Below are 15,672 nucleotides of genomic sequence, written 5' to 3'. Positions count from 1 at the left end.
GGACGTTATTACCCAGACCTTCTGGACATGTCCATCTGCCCTCCAATACGTCTTCCACAAAGAGAGGATCTTCTCTCGCAAGAGGGAGGTTGAGTTCTCCATCCAGAGGTCAAGACACAGGTTTCTGAGAGGCTGTAATATAAGGATTGTGACCTCCCGGATGACATAATGGAGATTTTGCTTTTGGCCAGCAACAAAATCCCTGTACCGGTGTCGTTGGAACAAGTTCAATAACTGGTGCAGGGAAAAGAATGTGGATCCATTCCTTTGTAATACTCCCAACAGTACTTTCTTTTCTCTTACACTTAGCCAATTTGGGGCTCCAAATAAAAGGATATCTGGTAGCGCTATCTATCTTTAAGCGTTCCTCGGAAGAGGTGTGCTATTTTAAAATGCCCTTAGTAAATCAATTCTTGAAAGGGGTAACAAATGTGTACCGCCCCCAACACCTTTTCAGGTGCTTATTTGGGATTTTAATTTAGTCTTAAAATTTCTCGTGTGCCCCTTTCGAACCTTTACATTCTTGCCCATTAAGACTTCTCACTCTTAAAACAATTCGGTCGGTGGCTCTAACATCATCCCGCAGGGTGAGTTGCAGGCACTGTGTTGTAAGCCTCCTCACACCATTTTCCATAGCGACAAAGTTATTCTAAAAGTCAAACCATCTTTCTTGGCTAAAATAGTTTCTGGTTTTCATCTGTCACAAAAAAATTACCTTACCTTCTTTTTATCCTCCTCCTTACGCTACGAAGGAAGAGGAAAGGTTGCATAGACTGGACCCAAAAAGGGCGCTCAGTTTCTACATTTCCAGATTGGCAAATCATCGACAATGTGACCAACTATTTGGGTATACTGGGCACAAATTGAGCCTTGGAGTGTCTAAACAAACTCTATCCAGATGGATAATTCGAGCAATCTCTGAATGCTATAAATTGGCTGGGAAAGAGCCTCCTGGTCGATTAAGGGCTCATTCAACTAGAGGCATGGCATCTTCCACGGTTCTTCAGAGGGGTGTCCCAGTGCAGGATATTTGTGCTGCAGCCACCTGGTCGTCATTGCACCTCTTTTGTGAAGCATTACTGCTTGGATTCTACTTCATATCAAGGAGGACTATTTGCAAAAGCTGTCCTTAGTTCAGTCCATAATTAAAATTTCTAGTCGTACCACTTCCAAAATTACCACGGCTACATGAGTCTATCATAAGATGGGGAATACGTGGGAGGGCACAATCCATTTGAAGAACAAGTTACTCACCAACTGTAACGTTCTTTCGATGGGATTTTCCTCCCAAATATTACTCATCGACCCTCCCATAACTTCCTTAAGAGCCTGAGGACTTAACCTGATCATCTGATGCGACCATGAACGCCGTAAAAACAGAACTGTGGTAACGGGCGGTGCTCGAGCCCTTTATACAGCGGATGACGTCGACGTTCAACGGTGGCCCTCAAGGGACTATGACTCCGCGGCCTCGAACACAGCGCCCTCTGGTGAAAAATAAATTCCGAACCAGCAAAGCTGGAGATGCATTATCATAAAATGAGGAATAGGTGGGAGGAACATCCAATCGAAAGAACTTTACAGTTGGTAAGTAACTTGTTCTTCTAACCTATGCTGAAATCACTGAGCTGGATAGAAAAGTATATGAAAAGTTACTCAGCTGCATTACTGTTCTTTCTATAATCTTAATACATTTTTCGATGCAATGTTATTGTTTCTGCATTTTAGATTTTCTTGTGTGCCTTGTGTATATATAAATTTCTGATGTTTGTTAATCTGCTTAGAATCACATGCTGTGCATAGGTCCGACATCCAGTGGTCACTGCGGAGTATTGCATTTTGTTTTTCGTAGTCGAAAAAGGGACGTCGACAAGGCGTGTCTGAAACACTATCCCTATAGTGACGTGCGTTGTACCCACAATCCCTCACGCGTCGAGGTCCCTCAGATTGTTTTTTTCCGCCCAGCTACTGGTCGCCTTTACGCGGAGCTCCTCGAGAGACATTGCAAATTTCATCTCCTCGACCTTTGGTCGTTTTCTCATTAATATTAAACACATACTCCCTCCCTCGACGCAGTTGTGAAGCTGTTGTCCGCCGAGCAAGATCTTCGACGGAGGGTCGAGCGGAGGAGATCCTTCGGCGTTGCCGAACACGTGGCCTGGCCTCGCAGGCCATATACAGTAGGGAGAGTGGGGTCGTGGGACATCTCTGGTTCTTTTCTGAGAATGCCTTTCCCTTTCCCCTTCCTTTCCCTTGGGGTGGTTATCACGATTTATTACCTCGGCTATGGAGAGGACACCCTTTAGATTTTGCCTGCTTTGCAAAGGCAAATTTACTTGGAAGGACAAGCATTCACGGTGTAACCGCTGCTTGCCCCTCGATCACAAGGAGGAAGGTTGCGCGGCTTGTCGGCTTCTTAAGCCTAAAACTCTAAAAGACCGTAGGGTTAAAAGGTGGGCGGCCTACGCGATGTCGAAGGCCGAAGGTTCACCCGCCGCTGCTACCACCGACAGTGACGAGGAACGCGATAACACGACCTCCGCTACGGAAGTCGAAAACCCCTCTAAGGAGCGCTCGCGCGCTTCGTCGTCTGTCCCCGGCCCCGACGGGCTCGGCTCACGCCCTGCTTATGGGGATGAACACCCCGGCGACATTGACGCACACAAAAACACACTTAAGCACACAACCCACGGCTCTTCTTCGTCTAAGACGAAGAGAGCTTCGGCGCCCAAGGAGACGCAGGTTCCACCGGCGGCCTCCTCGGACCGTTCGGGTTCGAAGCCCCTCTCGCAACCGCAGCCGTGACCAGCGACTGGGCTTTCCGCAAATAAGGGCGCCGCCCCCAAACCATCGGCGGGCGCGCATCAACAAAAGGCGCATACCGCCGTAGAGCGATCGACACCCGTAGCGTCAAAAACGTAAGCTTCCGCCGACAAACGAGTCGCTGAGAGCTTGGCGAGGATCGCTGTAGCCGACGCCCAGAAGCGTACGCTGAAAGTCACGTCGAGCGCTACGCACAAGTCGAAAGACACGCCGAAAAAGCCCGCAGGAAGGCAGGGACTACCCCCTTCAGTCGGGGGGTCACCCAGCACACCTGAAGGCTTTTCGGAGGGCGAAGGGACACTTTCCTCGACACTTTCCTCGACACTTTCCTCGACGCTTTGGGAGAGGACGAGCCGTTTCCAGCTAGATGACTCTATTTTTCCCCCGCCAGACCGCTCTGGGGTACCCCATGAAACCATGGAAAGACTCCACCTCTGTATGGAGAGGATGGAAAGGTTTATGAATACCCAGACCTCTCAAACTCCCAAGAGGACTAGAGAAGGGCCTCAGGAGGACCCCAAAGCCAAAAATCCGAGGCTATTCGATCGCCAGGTGGACACAGCCTCAGACTTCCATAATGTATACGACCTCACTGGGGAGGAACAATACTTGGACGAGACGGATGATTTCATGGACGATGAAGAAGGACAGAACCAGGAGGAATGTCTGGAAGACAGGCCAGACATTATAGAAGAAGGCTTCGGAGAAAACACAGAAGGACCTTCGCACCCCTGGCAATCCCCATCAGTATATTCCGACACTGATGTCCTAAACCTAAATCCTCCTGACAATTCACCGTTTAGGAACACGTCTCCAATTGACGATCAGCCCACTTTCAATGCACTGTTGCGCAGAGCAGCAGCACATTTCGAACTGGACACTGGGGAGCTCTCTCCAGAATTAGACTTTGTGGAAAGAGTAATTAAAGAGAAACCCCCGGTCAGCCAGACCATTCCCCTCCTAGCTTCAGTGAAGAGAAGAATCATCCCTTCGCTGGCCACTCCCGCATTGATCAGAGGGGTCAATCCGAGAATTGAAAAACTTTTCACTCCTTCTCCCTCAGACCCGCTCTACATTAGGGGACATTCCATTCCGGATTCCCTAGTAGTATCTAATACTAGAAAGAGGGCAGGGGTACCACTTTCCACCAGTGAGGCACCCCCTGACAAGGAGGGCAAAAGGCTATATGCCCTTGCAAAAAGAGTAACTTCCTCGGCTGCCTTCTCAGCAAGAATTGCGAACAACAATTCTTTGCTTGCTAGCTATGCAGACGCGCAGTGGGCCAAACTGCGCAAGGACGCCGAGGAAGCACCGGAGCCTTTACGTACACGCCTACTTTCAACTATTGGCGAAGGAACCCAGGTGAACCAGAGCATTGTAAAAAACTCTCTGGACGCGGCAGAAACAGCGGGACGTTCCCTGGTGCAGGGAATACTCCTAAAACGCCATGTATGGCTGCGCAACTCGGGGTTTAAACCGGAGACACAGGCGTCTTTAATAAATAAACCTGTGGAAGACTCTAACCTCTTCGGGAAAGCGGTGGATGAAGCTCTAGAGGTGGCTAAAAAAGAGTTCGATACTATCAAGACTCTTGACCAAATCTCTAAGCCCACTACCAGACGCGGCTATGGCAACAAACGCTTTTTTCGTGGCCAACGCCAACAACAACAACAAAGTCAGCATCAACAATACCCTGCCACCAATTACCAGACCAATAGTGGGCAGTACAGCCAAAGAGGCCAACGCCGGGGTAAAGGGAGAGGTCGGGGATCCACCCCCAGAGGCTCCCAAGCCCCCAACAACTCCAAGTGACGCGAAGATTCGCGTCCCCTCCCATGCAACACCGGTCGGGGGCCGGATAACATCCTTTCTTCCTGCATGGGAGGAGATAACGTCAGACCGTTGGGTACTTTCCACCTTAGCCCACGGATACTGTATCGAATTCAACAGTTCCCCATCCTACAGACCCCCGAGGGGACGTCGCATGACACCGGAACATCTTGCCATCCTTCTCCAAGAAGTACAACAACTGCTGGAAAAAGGAGCCATAGAGGTCGTGCCTCTATCTCAGGTAACAGAAGGTATTTATTCAGTGTACTTCCTTGTACCCAAAAAGGATCTAACTATGCGCCCTGTATTAGATCTGCGCCCAGCGAACAAGTTTATCAAACCCCCAAAGTTTCGTATGGTAACCTTACAGGAAGTGATCCCACTGCTTTCTCAGGGAGATTACATGACAACATTGGACATGAAAGATGCATACTTTCATATTTTAATGTTGCCAGCACACAGAAAATACCTCAGGTTCATGATAGAGCGCAAACACTACCAGTTCAAAGTGCTACCCTTCGGCATAGCATCAGCACCAAGGGTATTCACAAAGGTGCTGGCAGTGGCAGCGGCCCACCTGCGCAGGTTGTCCATCCAGTTTACCCTTACCTCGACGACTGGCTCATAACAGGGGATTCTTACAAAACATGCTTCTCCAATACCCAAAAGACGGTAGACCTTTTGTTCCAGTTGGGCTTCTCCATCAACGAAAAGAAGTCCAGTTTAGATCCCAGTCAAATCAAGCAATTCCTAGGGGCTCTAATTCAAACAAAGGACGGCCTCGTCTTCCCCTCCAAAGAGAGGGTCCAAAACATGCTGTTTCAGATCCCTCAATATGTGACCGGTCGAGAGGTGACGGTACGCAAAGCAATGCGCTTGCTAGGAATGATGGCGTCGTGTATTTATTTGGTACCTCACGCGCGCATGCGCCCAATGCAAGAGTGGCTCAACAGCCAGTGGTGTCAGGCCAGCGGACTATGGGAGGATCTAGTTGTGGTCTCGCAAGCCTTGGTTCTCTCGCTACGGTGGTGGACAAAGGAAAACATGGAAAAAGGGAAACCCTTTGCCACACCCGCGGCGGAAGCCACTCTAACCACAGACGCATCCCTCACAGGATGGGGGGCGCACCTATCCCATCAGACTGCTCACGGAGTGTGGACTCCGAACGTAGCATCCAAACACATAAATCTACTGGAGCTACTAGCTGTGTTCAAGGCGCTAAGAGCCTTCCAGGAACACCTACAAGGCAAAACAGTAATGGTCCTTACAGACAGCACCACAGCCATGTACTACATCAACAAGCAGGGGGGCACCCACTCTCCAGGCCTGTCCAAGCTGGCCCAGAATATATGGAAGTGGGCTCTCAAACAGGACATGTTCCTACTATCACTACATGTACCCGGGGAACTCAATCTGCTGGCAGACAGACTCCCCCCTGCCCGAAGAGTACGAATGACGTCTTCACGCAATGGGGATTCCCAGAAATAGACCTGTTCGCAACCCTGGAAAACTCACAATGCCTAAGTTAGGCCTCCAGGTACCCCAGAACCAATCCAAGGGGAACGGTCTGTCGATGCAATGGTCAGGGAAATTTGTTTACGCTTTTCCCCCCGACTCCCCTTCTCAACAGGGTGGTGCACAAGATGCACCAGGAACAAGTAACCATGATACTAGTGGCCCCAATGTGGGCCCGTCAACCATGGTTCGCTCACTTGATGGAGATCTCTAGCTCCCCCAGTGAGACTCCCCTGCCCGTACAACATGCTGTCTCAGGACAAGGGCAAGATTTTGCATCCATGCCCCCAGAACATGAATTTAGCAGCTTGGCTCCTGAAATCATAGAGTTCGGACATCCTCAGGGAAGCCAGAAAACCTAACACTCGCCACTGCTATTCTAGCAAGTGGAAAAGATTTGTCATCTGGTGCAGGAGTAAAAGCATCAACCCTATTGACTGCTCTCCCACACATGTTGTCCTATACCTGACCCACCTTTTGGATTCAGGTCTAGTGTTTAACTCCATTAAAGTCCACCTAGCGGCACTTTCTGCATACACCACTTCCCAACTCAAGGTGTCGTGGTGGAGGATCCCTGTTATAAAAGCCTTCATGGAGGGAGTAAAGAGAATACACCCCCCGATAGCTGACTCAGCTCCCGGATGGGACCTTAATGTGGTACTTACCAGACTCATGGGCTCTCCATTCGAACCCATGCACAAAGCATCTCTTAAACACCTCACTCTTAAGACTGCTTTTTTAATAGCTATCACCTCCATCAGGAGAGTAAGTTAACTTCAGGCTCTTTCTATTCTAGACCCCTTCGTTACAGTTCAGAGATAAGGTGGTTCTACGCACTCACCCTAGGTTTGCCCCAAAATTTATTTCTAAATTCCAGGTAAACCAATCTATAGAACTACCAACGTTCTTTCCAAATCCTTCCAATTTGGGAGAAAGGACTCTGCACACACTAGATGTACGCAGAGCGGTCATGTTCTACATGGAAAGAACCAGACCACTGAGGAAGACTAATCAGTTCTTCGTCTCGGTGGCAGCAGGAAGAGAAGGAGATGCGATTTCAAAGTCCACTATTTCTAGATGGATTGTTCAATGCATCACTCTCTGCTATACTCTTGCTAAGAGAGAACTGCCCTTTAGGCCAAGAGCACACACTACTCGAGGCACGGGGGCATCCATAGCATTCATTGCAAATGTTCCCCTTGAGTCCATCTGCAAAGCGGCTACCTGGAGTTCTGTGCACACCTTTACAAAACACTACTGTCTAGATGCACACTCTAGATCTGACTCCCAGGTGGGACAGGCAGTATTACGACACCTTTTCTCTACTGTTCCTTCTCATAACCCACCGCCAACTCCGGGTACTGCTCGCTAGTCTATGCACAGCATGTGATTCTAAGCAGATTAACAAACATCAGAAGACAATGCATTACTTACCGTAAAAGCATTTCTGATGGTTGTATCTGCTTAGATTCACATGCGCCCACCCTTCCTCCCCGCTCGGATGGAAGGAACATAGACTTCCTTTATATCTCTCTCTCTTTTCTGTACTCACTCAAGTCTAGAAGGCTCCCTCAGGGCAGAAAAATACAAACAGAGGGACCTCGATGCGTGAGGGATTGTGGGTACAACGCACGTCACTATAGGGATAGTGTTTCAGACACGCCTTGTCGACGTCCCTTTTTCGACTACGAAAAACAAAATGCAATACTCCGCAGTGACCACTGGATGTCGGACCTATGCACAGCATGTGAATCTAAGCAGGTACAACCATCAGAAATGCTTTTACGGTAAGTAATGCATTGTCATATTTTTAATGTAACTGTTTTCTTGAATCCTTGTTGTTGGATAAGAATTTGTAGAGTCCAACTGGTGTGCGACTTCACAAGACTTCTCTTGGTATTGGGTAACCGACCTTTTAATATAGGCCTGTACTACATAAGTTGGTAGTGTCTGAGCAACCAGGCATATTTTAAGAGGGGTAATGTGAGCTGTACAATGAAGTCCGTAAAAGAGTTCTGATGCTTGTGAATCTGCTTAGAATCGCATGCTGTGCATATAGTCCAACATCTCGTGGTAATTGCAGAGTATTGCATCTTGTCTTTCGAGGATCGGAAGGGGACGTCGACATGGGTGTGCTTGTAACCCTCAAATGAATCCAAATGTTAGTATTCAATTTAACAGGAGCAATAGAGCAGGTGAGTAAACTTTCCATACATTATACATAATCCAGCACATTGAGTGACTTCATTTGAGGTCAGTAATAACGCTTATTTGTGATCACCATTGCAATATTGAGTTATAGGGGAGAGAAAAGTTAGTTAGATCAGAACATACTTTTGTACTTAGAAAAATAGTGAGATTCTCCAAGAGGGATGTAAGCAGTATTTTAATCCCAGCACTAAGTGTTCAACAATGAATACCTGTCAGCAAAAAAGCACTGCCAAAGCCAATAGGTTCAGAAGGGGGCCTTTAGGGAGCCAGATCAGTCCAAAGGGCCAGTTCAAAGTTGTGATGCTCTCTTCTTAGACATTTTTTTTTTAAATAGTCAATAGTTCAAATAGAAAATCACAGAAGCGCAAGAGGAGCTACTTTGAAGAAGCGCAAGCTGAAAGGCCAGTCAACTGAGTTGAGGTCAACTCAAGAGGGTAGAATAGTACTCTAGAAGCTAGGAAGCGCCACAATTGGCAAAAGTAGATGTACCCCAAGCCCCACAGTACCTGTGAACTGAAGAATTTGTTCCAGCTGGATGCCTTCCTGTACATTGTAGCTGTCCCTTGGTCGTGGTCACGAAAGGGAGGATGTCTGGAGGGCTTCTGTGGCAGCACTCGAGAGAGGGGCTCTGCAACAATGGATTCTCCTTGATTCAGTTGCCTTTTGTGCTTTTAGCACCTTTTTCTCAGCGCCAAAGAACTAATGGCTCCAGTTAGAAGTTACTTTATCCCTCAGTCCTGGACTCTGGTGAGGGGACTCTGGATGAAGATGTCCTGCTTCTGTAGGGTCCCATGGGTGCCCACAAAGTTTTGGCTGTATTCTTATTTCCGAAGACGATGCACTCTATGGTCTGGGGTGCACGGGCATTGGAATTCTGCAGCCTTGGAAAGTCACAGCAAATCAAGGGTTGTGCCAAAATGAAGCTAGTCTCAAGGCTAGTTGGTGCCACAAGCCCAAGGGAGGAAGTCGTCCCGTATGGGTCTTCCCAGTCTAAATGAAAACTGGGTCAGCACAGCTGCAGCAGGGCACTTCGCAGTGCAGGAGGGTGCTGCTTGCGTCACTTCTTTGTCGGATGTTGTCCTATAGTGGTTGACTCTGCTTCCAGTCCCAAAAATCTTGCTTTTTTAAGCAAGTTCCTATTCATTCACAGCCCTAGGCTGTCAATCACCTAGCAGGGTGGCTGTCCTCCTGGAAAGGCAGCCGGCCAATGCAAACTGGTTTCACTCAGGTACACGTAGAGACAAAGGACAGGGAAGTTTCGGGACCCTCCCTCACTGCCTTTCCAGACACACTGGCGCCTGGGCAGGCTTCAGGGCTGAAGGCCTCCAAAGACAAAATGCACTAAAGTCTCAAACCCGATTCAAACAGAGTAAAAGCCTAGAAGGAACTAACTGACAAATGGCGAAAAAAGAAGACGGGCCATTTTGAGAAAATGGTCACCCTTGGGTGATGTACTGCAGCTGAGAAATCAGCCTGAAGATGCATGGCACAAGAAACCACTGTGACCAGCCATTCAAGTTGGTCTGAGAAGTGGGATGAAGGAGTTACTCTGTAACCCCCAGCACTCCACACAGGGATGTGTGCTGTACCCACAAAAGGGGGAAGTAAGACGGGAGTCATCTTACTATTCTTGGGAACAGTAGTTTGCCCAAGAAAATGTAGTTATACATTAAGAGAAGTCCAACTGACTCCCCAGTGGCACTGCACAAAAGGTGCTGTCTCACAGTGCAAAAAGCAGATGCATATGCAGTTTACCAGACTCCATTAAACAGTAAGAAACGCAAAAATCCTTGTAGGAAAAAAAAACAAATGAGTGAGAAGTGTCACTCGGGAGTAAAAATTAAAAAGCCCCGAGTCCAGCAAAAGAGCTGCGGGTCTCGAAGTTTAAAGGGAATTGGCACAGAAATGAAATAATTCTCCCTAACACGTGTATGAACTGATTTCTTTGTACTGCTCTACAGCTCACATTCCTTCCTAAATTAACCCCTTCTGCTCACTCACTACCAACTTGTGTAGTACAGGCCTATCTTAAGAGTTGGGTCCCTATTTCCAATAGGTAAGTCTTATGAAATCCCAACTCCATTTGGACCTTAGAAAAACGTACCTAACAGAGAACCCAATGGGTTTCCAGCAACGTTGCACGTAGAGGGATGTGTGCTGCAAAAATATAACGTAGATGCCTTTAAGGGAAATGAGGAAAGCAAGACTCCATAGAATAAGGTGAAACCTAAAGAACAAGGTCCCAATGGTTAGAGCAAGTAAGAATGAATGAGCAGAAAAAGGCTCCCCTCATTCAGGAGCACAAGAAAAAGGTCCCGAAGTACAGCAAAAAGGGCTGGCGGGTCTCACTAGGAGAGGGGATTAAGCATAAAACTGAAATCTCCCAAACAGCTAACCTCTCAGAGTCCCCTGTTCACTTAGGATGGCCTCCTAAAATCTATCCAGGGCAGATTCTGGTAATCCAGCCTAACATCCTCCTATCACATAATATTCCCTCTGAATCCATCCCTTCCTCCTGCAATCTTTACCATGTTATCTTTCATCTCCCATTTCCTAAAATATGTGTTGGTGTTTTGCCTTTTGTCACTGTTGTCATGAAGTATGCATTGTAAGTGAAGTGTTAAATAAAAAAAAGTAAAATGCATATTAACACTTATTGATTTTTAGATACTCCTGGACATGGCAGTGGCTGGGCTGAGACGCCACGCACAGATCGAGGTGGTGAATCTATTGGTGAAACTCCAACTCCTGGAGCAAGTAAACGAAAATCTCGTTGGGATGAAACGCCAGCAAGCCAAATGGGTGGCAGCACTCCAGTTCTGACACCAGGCAAAACACCTATTGGAACTCCAGCAATGAACATGGCAACACCTACACCAGGTCAGCATAATACAAATTTGTTTATTTCTGATTTTCGATGCTCCTGGATTGCTCTGTGCGTTTATATTAAACTTGCCATTGAATGTCTACATATAAGGTGCCTGCTGCTTATCCTTGGGCTATCTACAGGTTACATTTTGTAGATGAAATTGTAGAAAATGTTGCACCATGTTCTCCAGGTTGAGTCCAGTGGCAAATGTTGAGTGGAATGAAATTTGACAAGCTTTTCTTTAGGTTAGCCGTCCCCTTCTGGGCTGTTGGTTTGGCTAATAGGTCTGTGTAGAAAAGATCATGCTATTGTTTGGAAGTGTACTAATCAAAGCATAACGTGTTGCCTTTCTGTGTCTTCTACATTCTATTCCTGCCCAAATAGTGGATAGTTTGCCCTTCAAGTCCTGTTATCGTTGACATACCAATGTTACTTATTTTTGTGCCATTGTTGAACATCAAGGTCACATGATGAGCATGACTCCTGAACAGCTGCAAGCTTGGAGATGGGAGCGAGAAATTGATGAAAGAAATCGCCCGCTTTCTGATGAAGAACTGGATGCCATGTTTCCAGAGGGTTATAAGGTAATTTATTTTGAACACCCATGTACGCCCTCTTTTCGAGTACGAGTGATTTGATTATGTACTGATGATCCTCACTCTTGACTTGTACTCTTACTTGATACTTGATTGTGAGTCTCTCACCTTCAGCTTACTACTTTGTACGTTCCAATGAATAAAAATGGCTTCGTTAGAGAGAATTCTCAGAAATGTGCTAATTCCTCTCTACCTTAGAGACCCCCAGCAACTTTGCTGGATTTTGGGGGCTTGATTTCTTTTACCTGGAGAGTGAGACCCTTGTTCCCACTCTCTCATGTATTTTAATATTTTTTTTTTTTTTTTTTGTACACTGTTTATTTTGGTTGTGGAGTCTGACAAACTCCATAGGCATCATCTTTTACATTGTCACACAGCACCTTTAGTGCAGTGACACAGGGAAGTCTCTTATATTTCCCAAGGTTGAAATACCTTCTCTGGGATAAACTGTTTCCCAAAGCAGTTCAGTGAAATTGACTTTACTTATATTTGTAACTATTCTAGAACCAGCACACACTATCCTACAATAAGGTGCTGGAGGGGTTACTTCATATCCCCTTTGTCTAGCTGCTCAAGTAACATTTTTGTTACTCTTTACTCACTAAATGGCTGGTGGCAGTGGTTTCAGTTAAACTACCATGGTGTGCATTTACCGAGGGCTGCGTTCACAGCTGCAGTAAAGCACCAAAGGGTGCTATTTTTGTCAAAATGGCCCAGGTCGTCTTTTTTCACCATTTCTATGTGGGAAGGTCCTTCTACATATTTACTCTGCGCGCCAAACCAGGTTTGGCCCCTTTGTTCGTTTTGCTTTTGGCAGGATTCGCGAGTGAAGCCCACCTCTGGCTCCAGGGTTTCTGGGGTAGGCAGGAAGTTAGGCAGGTGCCCGAAACAAACTGTTTGGTCTCCTAGGCGACCCAAATGCACTCTGTAATGATTGGCTGGCTGACTGTCCGGCATGGACAGCCACCCTGCTGGGTTAGTGACAGCTAGGCTGGAATGAAAGGGAGAGAAATGTTTAAAAGGCAAGTATTTTGGCTAGGAAGGCAGAGTCGACCACTGGACGAAGGAATCGAAGAACTTGAAGGGGACGCCCGCTGCAACTCCTGGAACAATGGTTTACCCGGTGAAGCCCTGCTGCAGTGCTGAAATGCCAAGTTCGCATCGACCGAAAAGCCCCTACAAGGACGACTTCTCCCCTTGAGTTGGTGGGACCAATCAACTCCAAAGTAAGCCACCTGGACATCCATCTTGGAGCTGGTTGAATTTCCACAGAGTTGCTGCTGGAAACCGTAGAGCCAGCGAGCGGAACACCAGATTGTGTGCGTTGCTTTAAAGCTGGCCTAGAGCTTTTGGAAGATCCTCCGGACTCCCAAGAAGCAGGAATGACCATGCCTGAGCCCCCTCAACAGAGTGCGGGACCCCAGAAGCAAGGAAGACCACCTCAACAGCCAGGAACCACATGTGGTGGTCGCAAGGAGCTGAAACGCGAAACAGCCACTGAAAGTGAAGTTGCCGGTTGCCAGTTTTTGCCAGTCCGAATGCATTGCAGGAGTCCGACGTCCTCCCTCTTGTCCCCACGACTGAGGCCCAGGAACAGTGAGATCTGCAGCACTGCACAAGTCACAGCTGCATCTTTTCTTCTTTGCTAAGGTACTGTAAAACAAGTCTAAGAACTTTTCCAGTGCCGGGGAAAGTCTAGGCTTTTAGCAGGCTCTGGTAGGCTGGGTTTTCTGCCAGGAAGTGGGCTAGGCCTGTCTGGTCCCAATCCACAAACTGGTGCTATTGTGTATAAGTGGTATGCATGGGTTTTGCTGCCAGTGGTCCCGATTGGACCACTGCTGGGGGTGGTGGGGTGTGGGGCAGATCTGTCAATGGCTATTGTGGAGCTGCTGCTCTTACCTGGCTTTTGGGATAAGAGGACCCCTGCACCCACTCTAGAGAGATCCTGGAAGAAACTGAAGGAGACAATATTCCTGTCCAGCTACAAGACTTGCATGGAGACCGTCAGAAGAAGGCTTGACAGTGTAAAGACTGGAGGGGGGTTATCTGTACTGCTGCCCCCTATATGGTAGGGTAAAGGCACAGAACATCCCCAGCAAGGCTCTCAATTTGGTAAACGTGGTGAGCAGCCAGCTTAAGCTTTCAGGAGGTGATGCAGGTAGGTTCTTAAGTACAATGTTTCCCAAAGCCCCCACAAAGGAATGTCCACTCACTGTTATTGATATTTTATTTATATTGCGCTCGTACGAAGGTGTTTCAGAGCGCGACAAGGCAAGGGAGGGTAACCAGTGAGAACAAAAAAACAATGATCTTACTAGGCCCAGATAAAACAGCTTCTTTATATCAAATATGGTTGCTACCTCTACCAAATATACATATAAATAATAACACTTGGTACATGGAGTACTTATTCAGAGAATGGTAAATATTTACACTCTGTGGTACCACACATTATTTAAATTCCGTAAGAACTGCACTAACTGCAGACAGTTGTAAATGGCCGGTGAGTTCTTAAATAAGTGTAACCAGCATAGAATAGGAAAGAAAGGCAGGTTTATTATGAACAGTGGCAGAATGCTTTCTTTAGACTAGATAAGTAATTCTGTGTGAGTTCTTAGGAATAGTTTGTAGCAAGAAGAATCATATGTTGGGTCACAAGCTGATTAGGCCTGTAAATTGGGAAAGTTTCAAGCACTTTCACCACAAGAGTTAAGTACTCTGTCTGGTTTTACAGTACCTTTTACAAATGAATAAAAATATGCAGCTGGTGACCCCTGTTCCTGCAGAACTCACTGTTCCTGGGCCTCAGTCGTGGGGACAAGAGGGAGGACATTGGGGTACTCCTGCACTGGGACTGTTCAGAAAGCTGGCAACTGGCTAATCTTAATTTCCGGTAGCTCTAGTCAAGCACACAAGCTGGTTTCCCCCTCTCCCTGGTTGTTCGTTTCCTGCAGCACTCTGAGGAAAATACAACCAGCTCTGAGAATGGTATCCAGGTGGCTTAGTGTCGAGTTTATTGGTCCCACCAACTCAAAGGGAGAAGACGTCCTTGCAGGGCTTCTCTGTCGAGATGAACTTAGTGATTCGGACCTGCAGCAGGGCAAACCAACAGTCCAGGAGTTGCAGCAGTCCTTTTCAAGCTCTTCTTCAGTTCCTTCGTCCAGTGGTCGACTCTGCCTTCCAAGCCAAGAGACTCACCTTTTATTCAGTTCTCTCCCATTCATTCCAGCCTAGATGTCACTCACTCAGCAGGGTGGCTGTCCTTGCCGGACAGTCAGCCAGCCAATCACCACAGAGTGCATTTGGGTCTCCTAGGAGACTAAGCACAGGGGTTGTGCACCTCTCACCTCCTGCCCACCCCAGACACTCTGGCGCCAAAGGTGGTCTTCACTCCTGAAGCCCGCCAAAGGTGAATGAACAGAGACCAAACCTGGTTTGGTGCGCAGAGAAACTCTAGAAGGACCTTTCCACAAAGAAATGGTGAAAAAAGACCGGATCATGCTTTCACAAAGGGGGCTCAGATGCCATCTTGAAAAACATGGCTCCTGCAATTTAACGTTACCAGAGCTATGAATAGTTCGTGGTCTGGAAAAATCATGGTAGTTTGTTGTAAAACCACTGCCACTAACCATTCTGAGAGGAAAGCATAGCATTTGACTGCTACATGTGTATCTAGACACAGGGGATACTAAGTAACCCCTCCAGCACTATTGTAAAATAAGGTGTGCTGGATCTAGGAATTTAAAAGACTAGTAAAGTCAATTTCACTTTACTTTGGGAAATAGTAGTTTATCCCAGAGAAGGTAGTTAAACCTTGGGAAAGCCTGA

The 15,672-nt window shown here is 47.2% G+C and overlaps 1 protein-coding gene across 2 annotated transcripts in view; it reads left to right on the top strand.

The window, feature by feature from the left end:
* Positions 1 to 15,672, top strand: part of SF3B1 (splicing factor 3b subunit 1) — a 493,451-nt gene that overhangs the window by 132,019 nt on the left and 345,760 nt on the right. For both annotated transcript variants that reach the window (XM_069615730.1, XM_069615731.1), the window contains 2 exons: positions 11,047 to 11,259; positions 11,711 to 11,832. In XM_069615730.1, coding sequence (XP_069471831.1) covers positions 11,047 to 11,259; positions 11,711 to 11,832 — 335 coding nt within the window. The remainder of the gene's footprint in view (positions 1 to 11,046; positions 11,260 to 11,710; positions 11,833 to 15,672) is intronic.

This window comes from Ambystoma mexicanum, chromosome 9 (genome assembly GCF_040938575.1).
Source record: "Ambystoma mexicanum isolate Mex_15411 chromosome 9, UKY_AmexF1_1, whole genome shotgun sequence".
Lineage (NCBI taxonomy): Eukaryota > Metazoa > Chordata > Amphibia > Caudata > Ambystomatidae > Ambystoma > Ambystoma mexicanum.
This window is presented reverse-complemented; position numbering and strand designations above follow the sequence as displayed.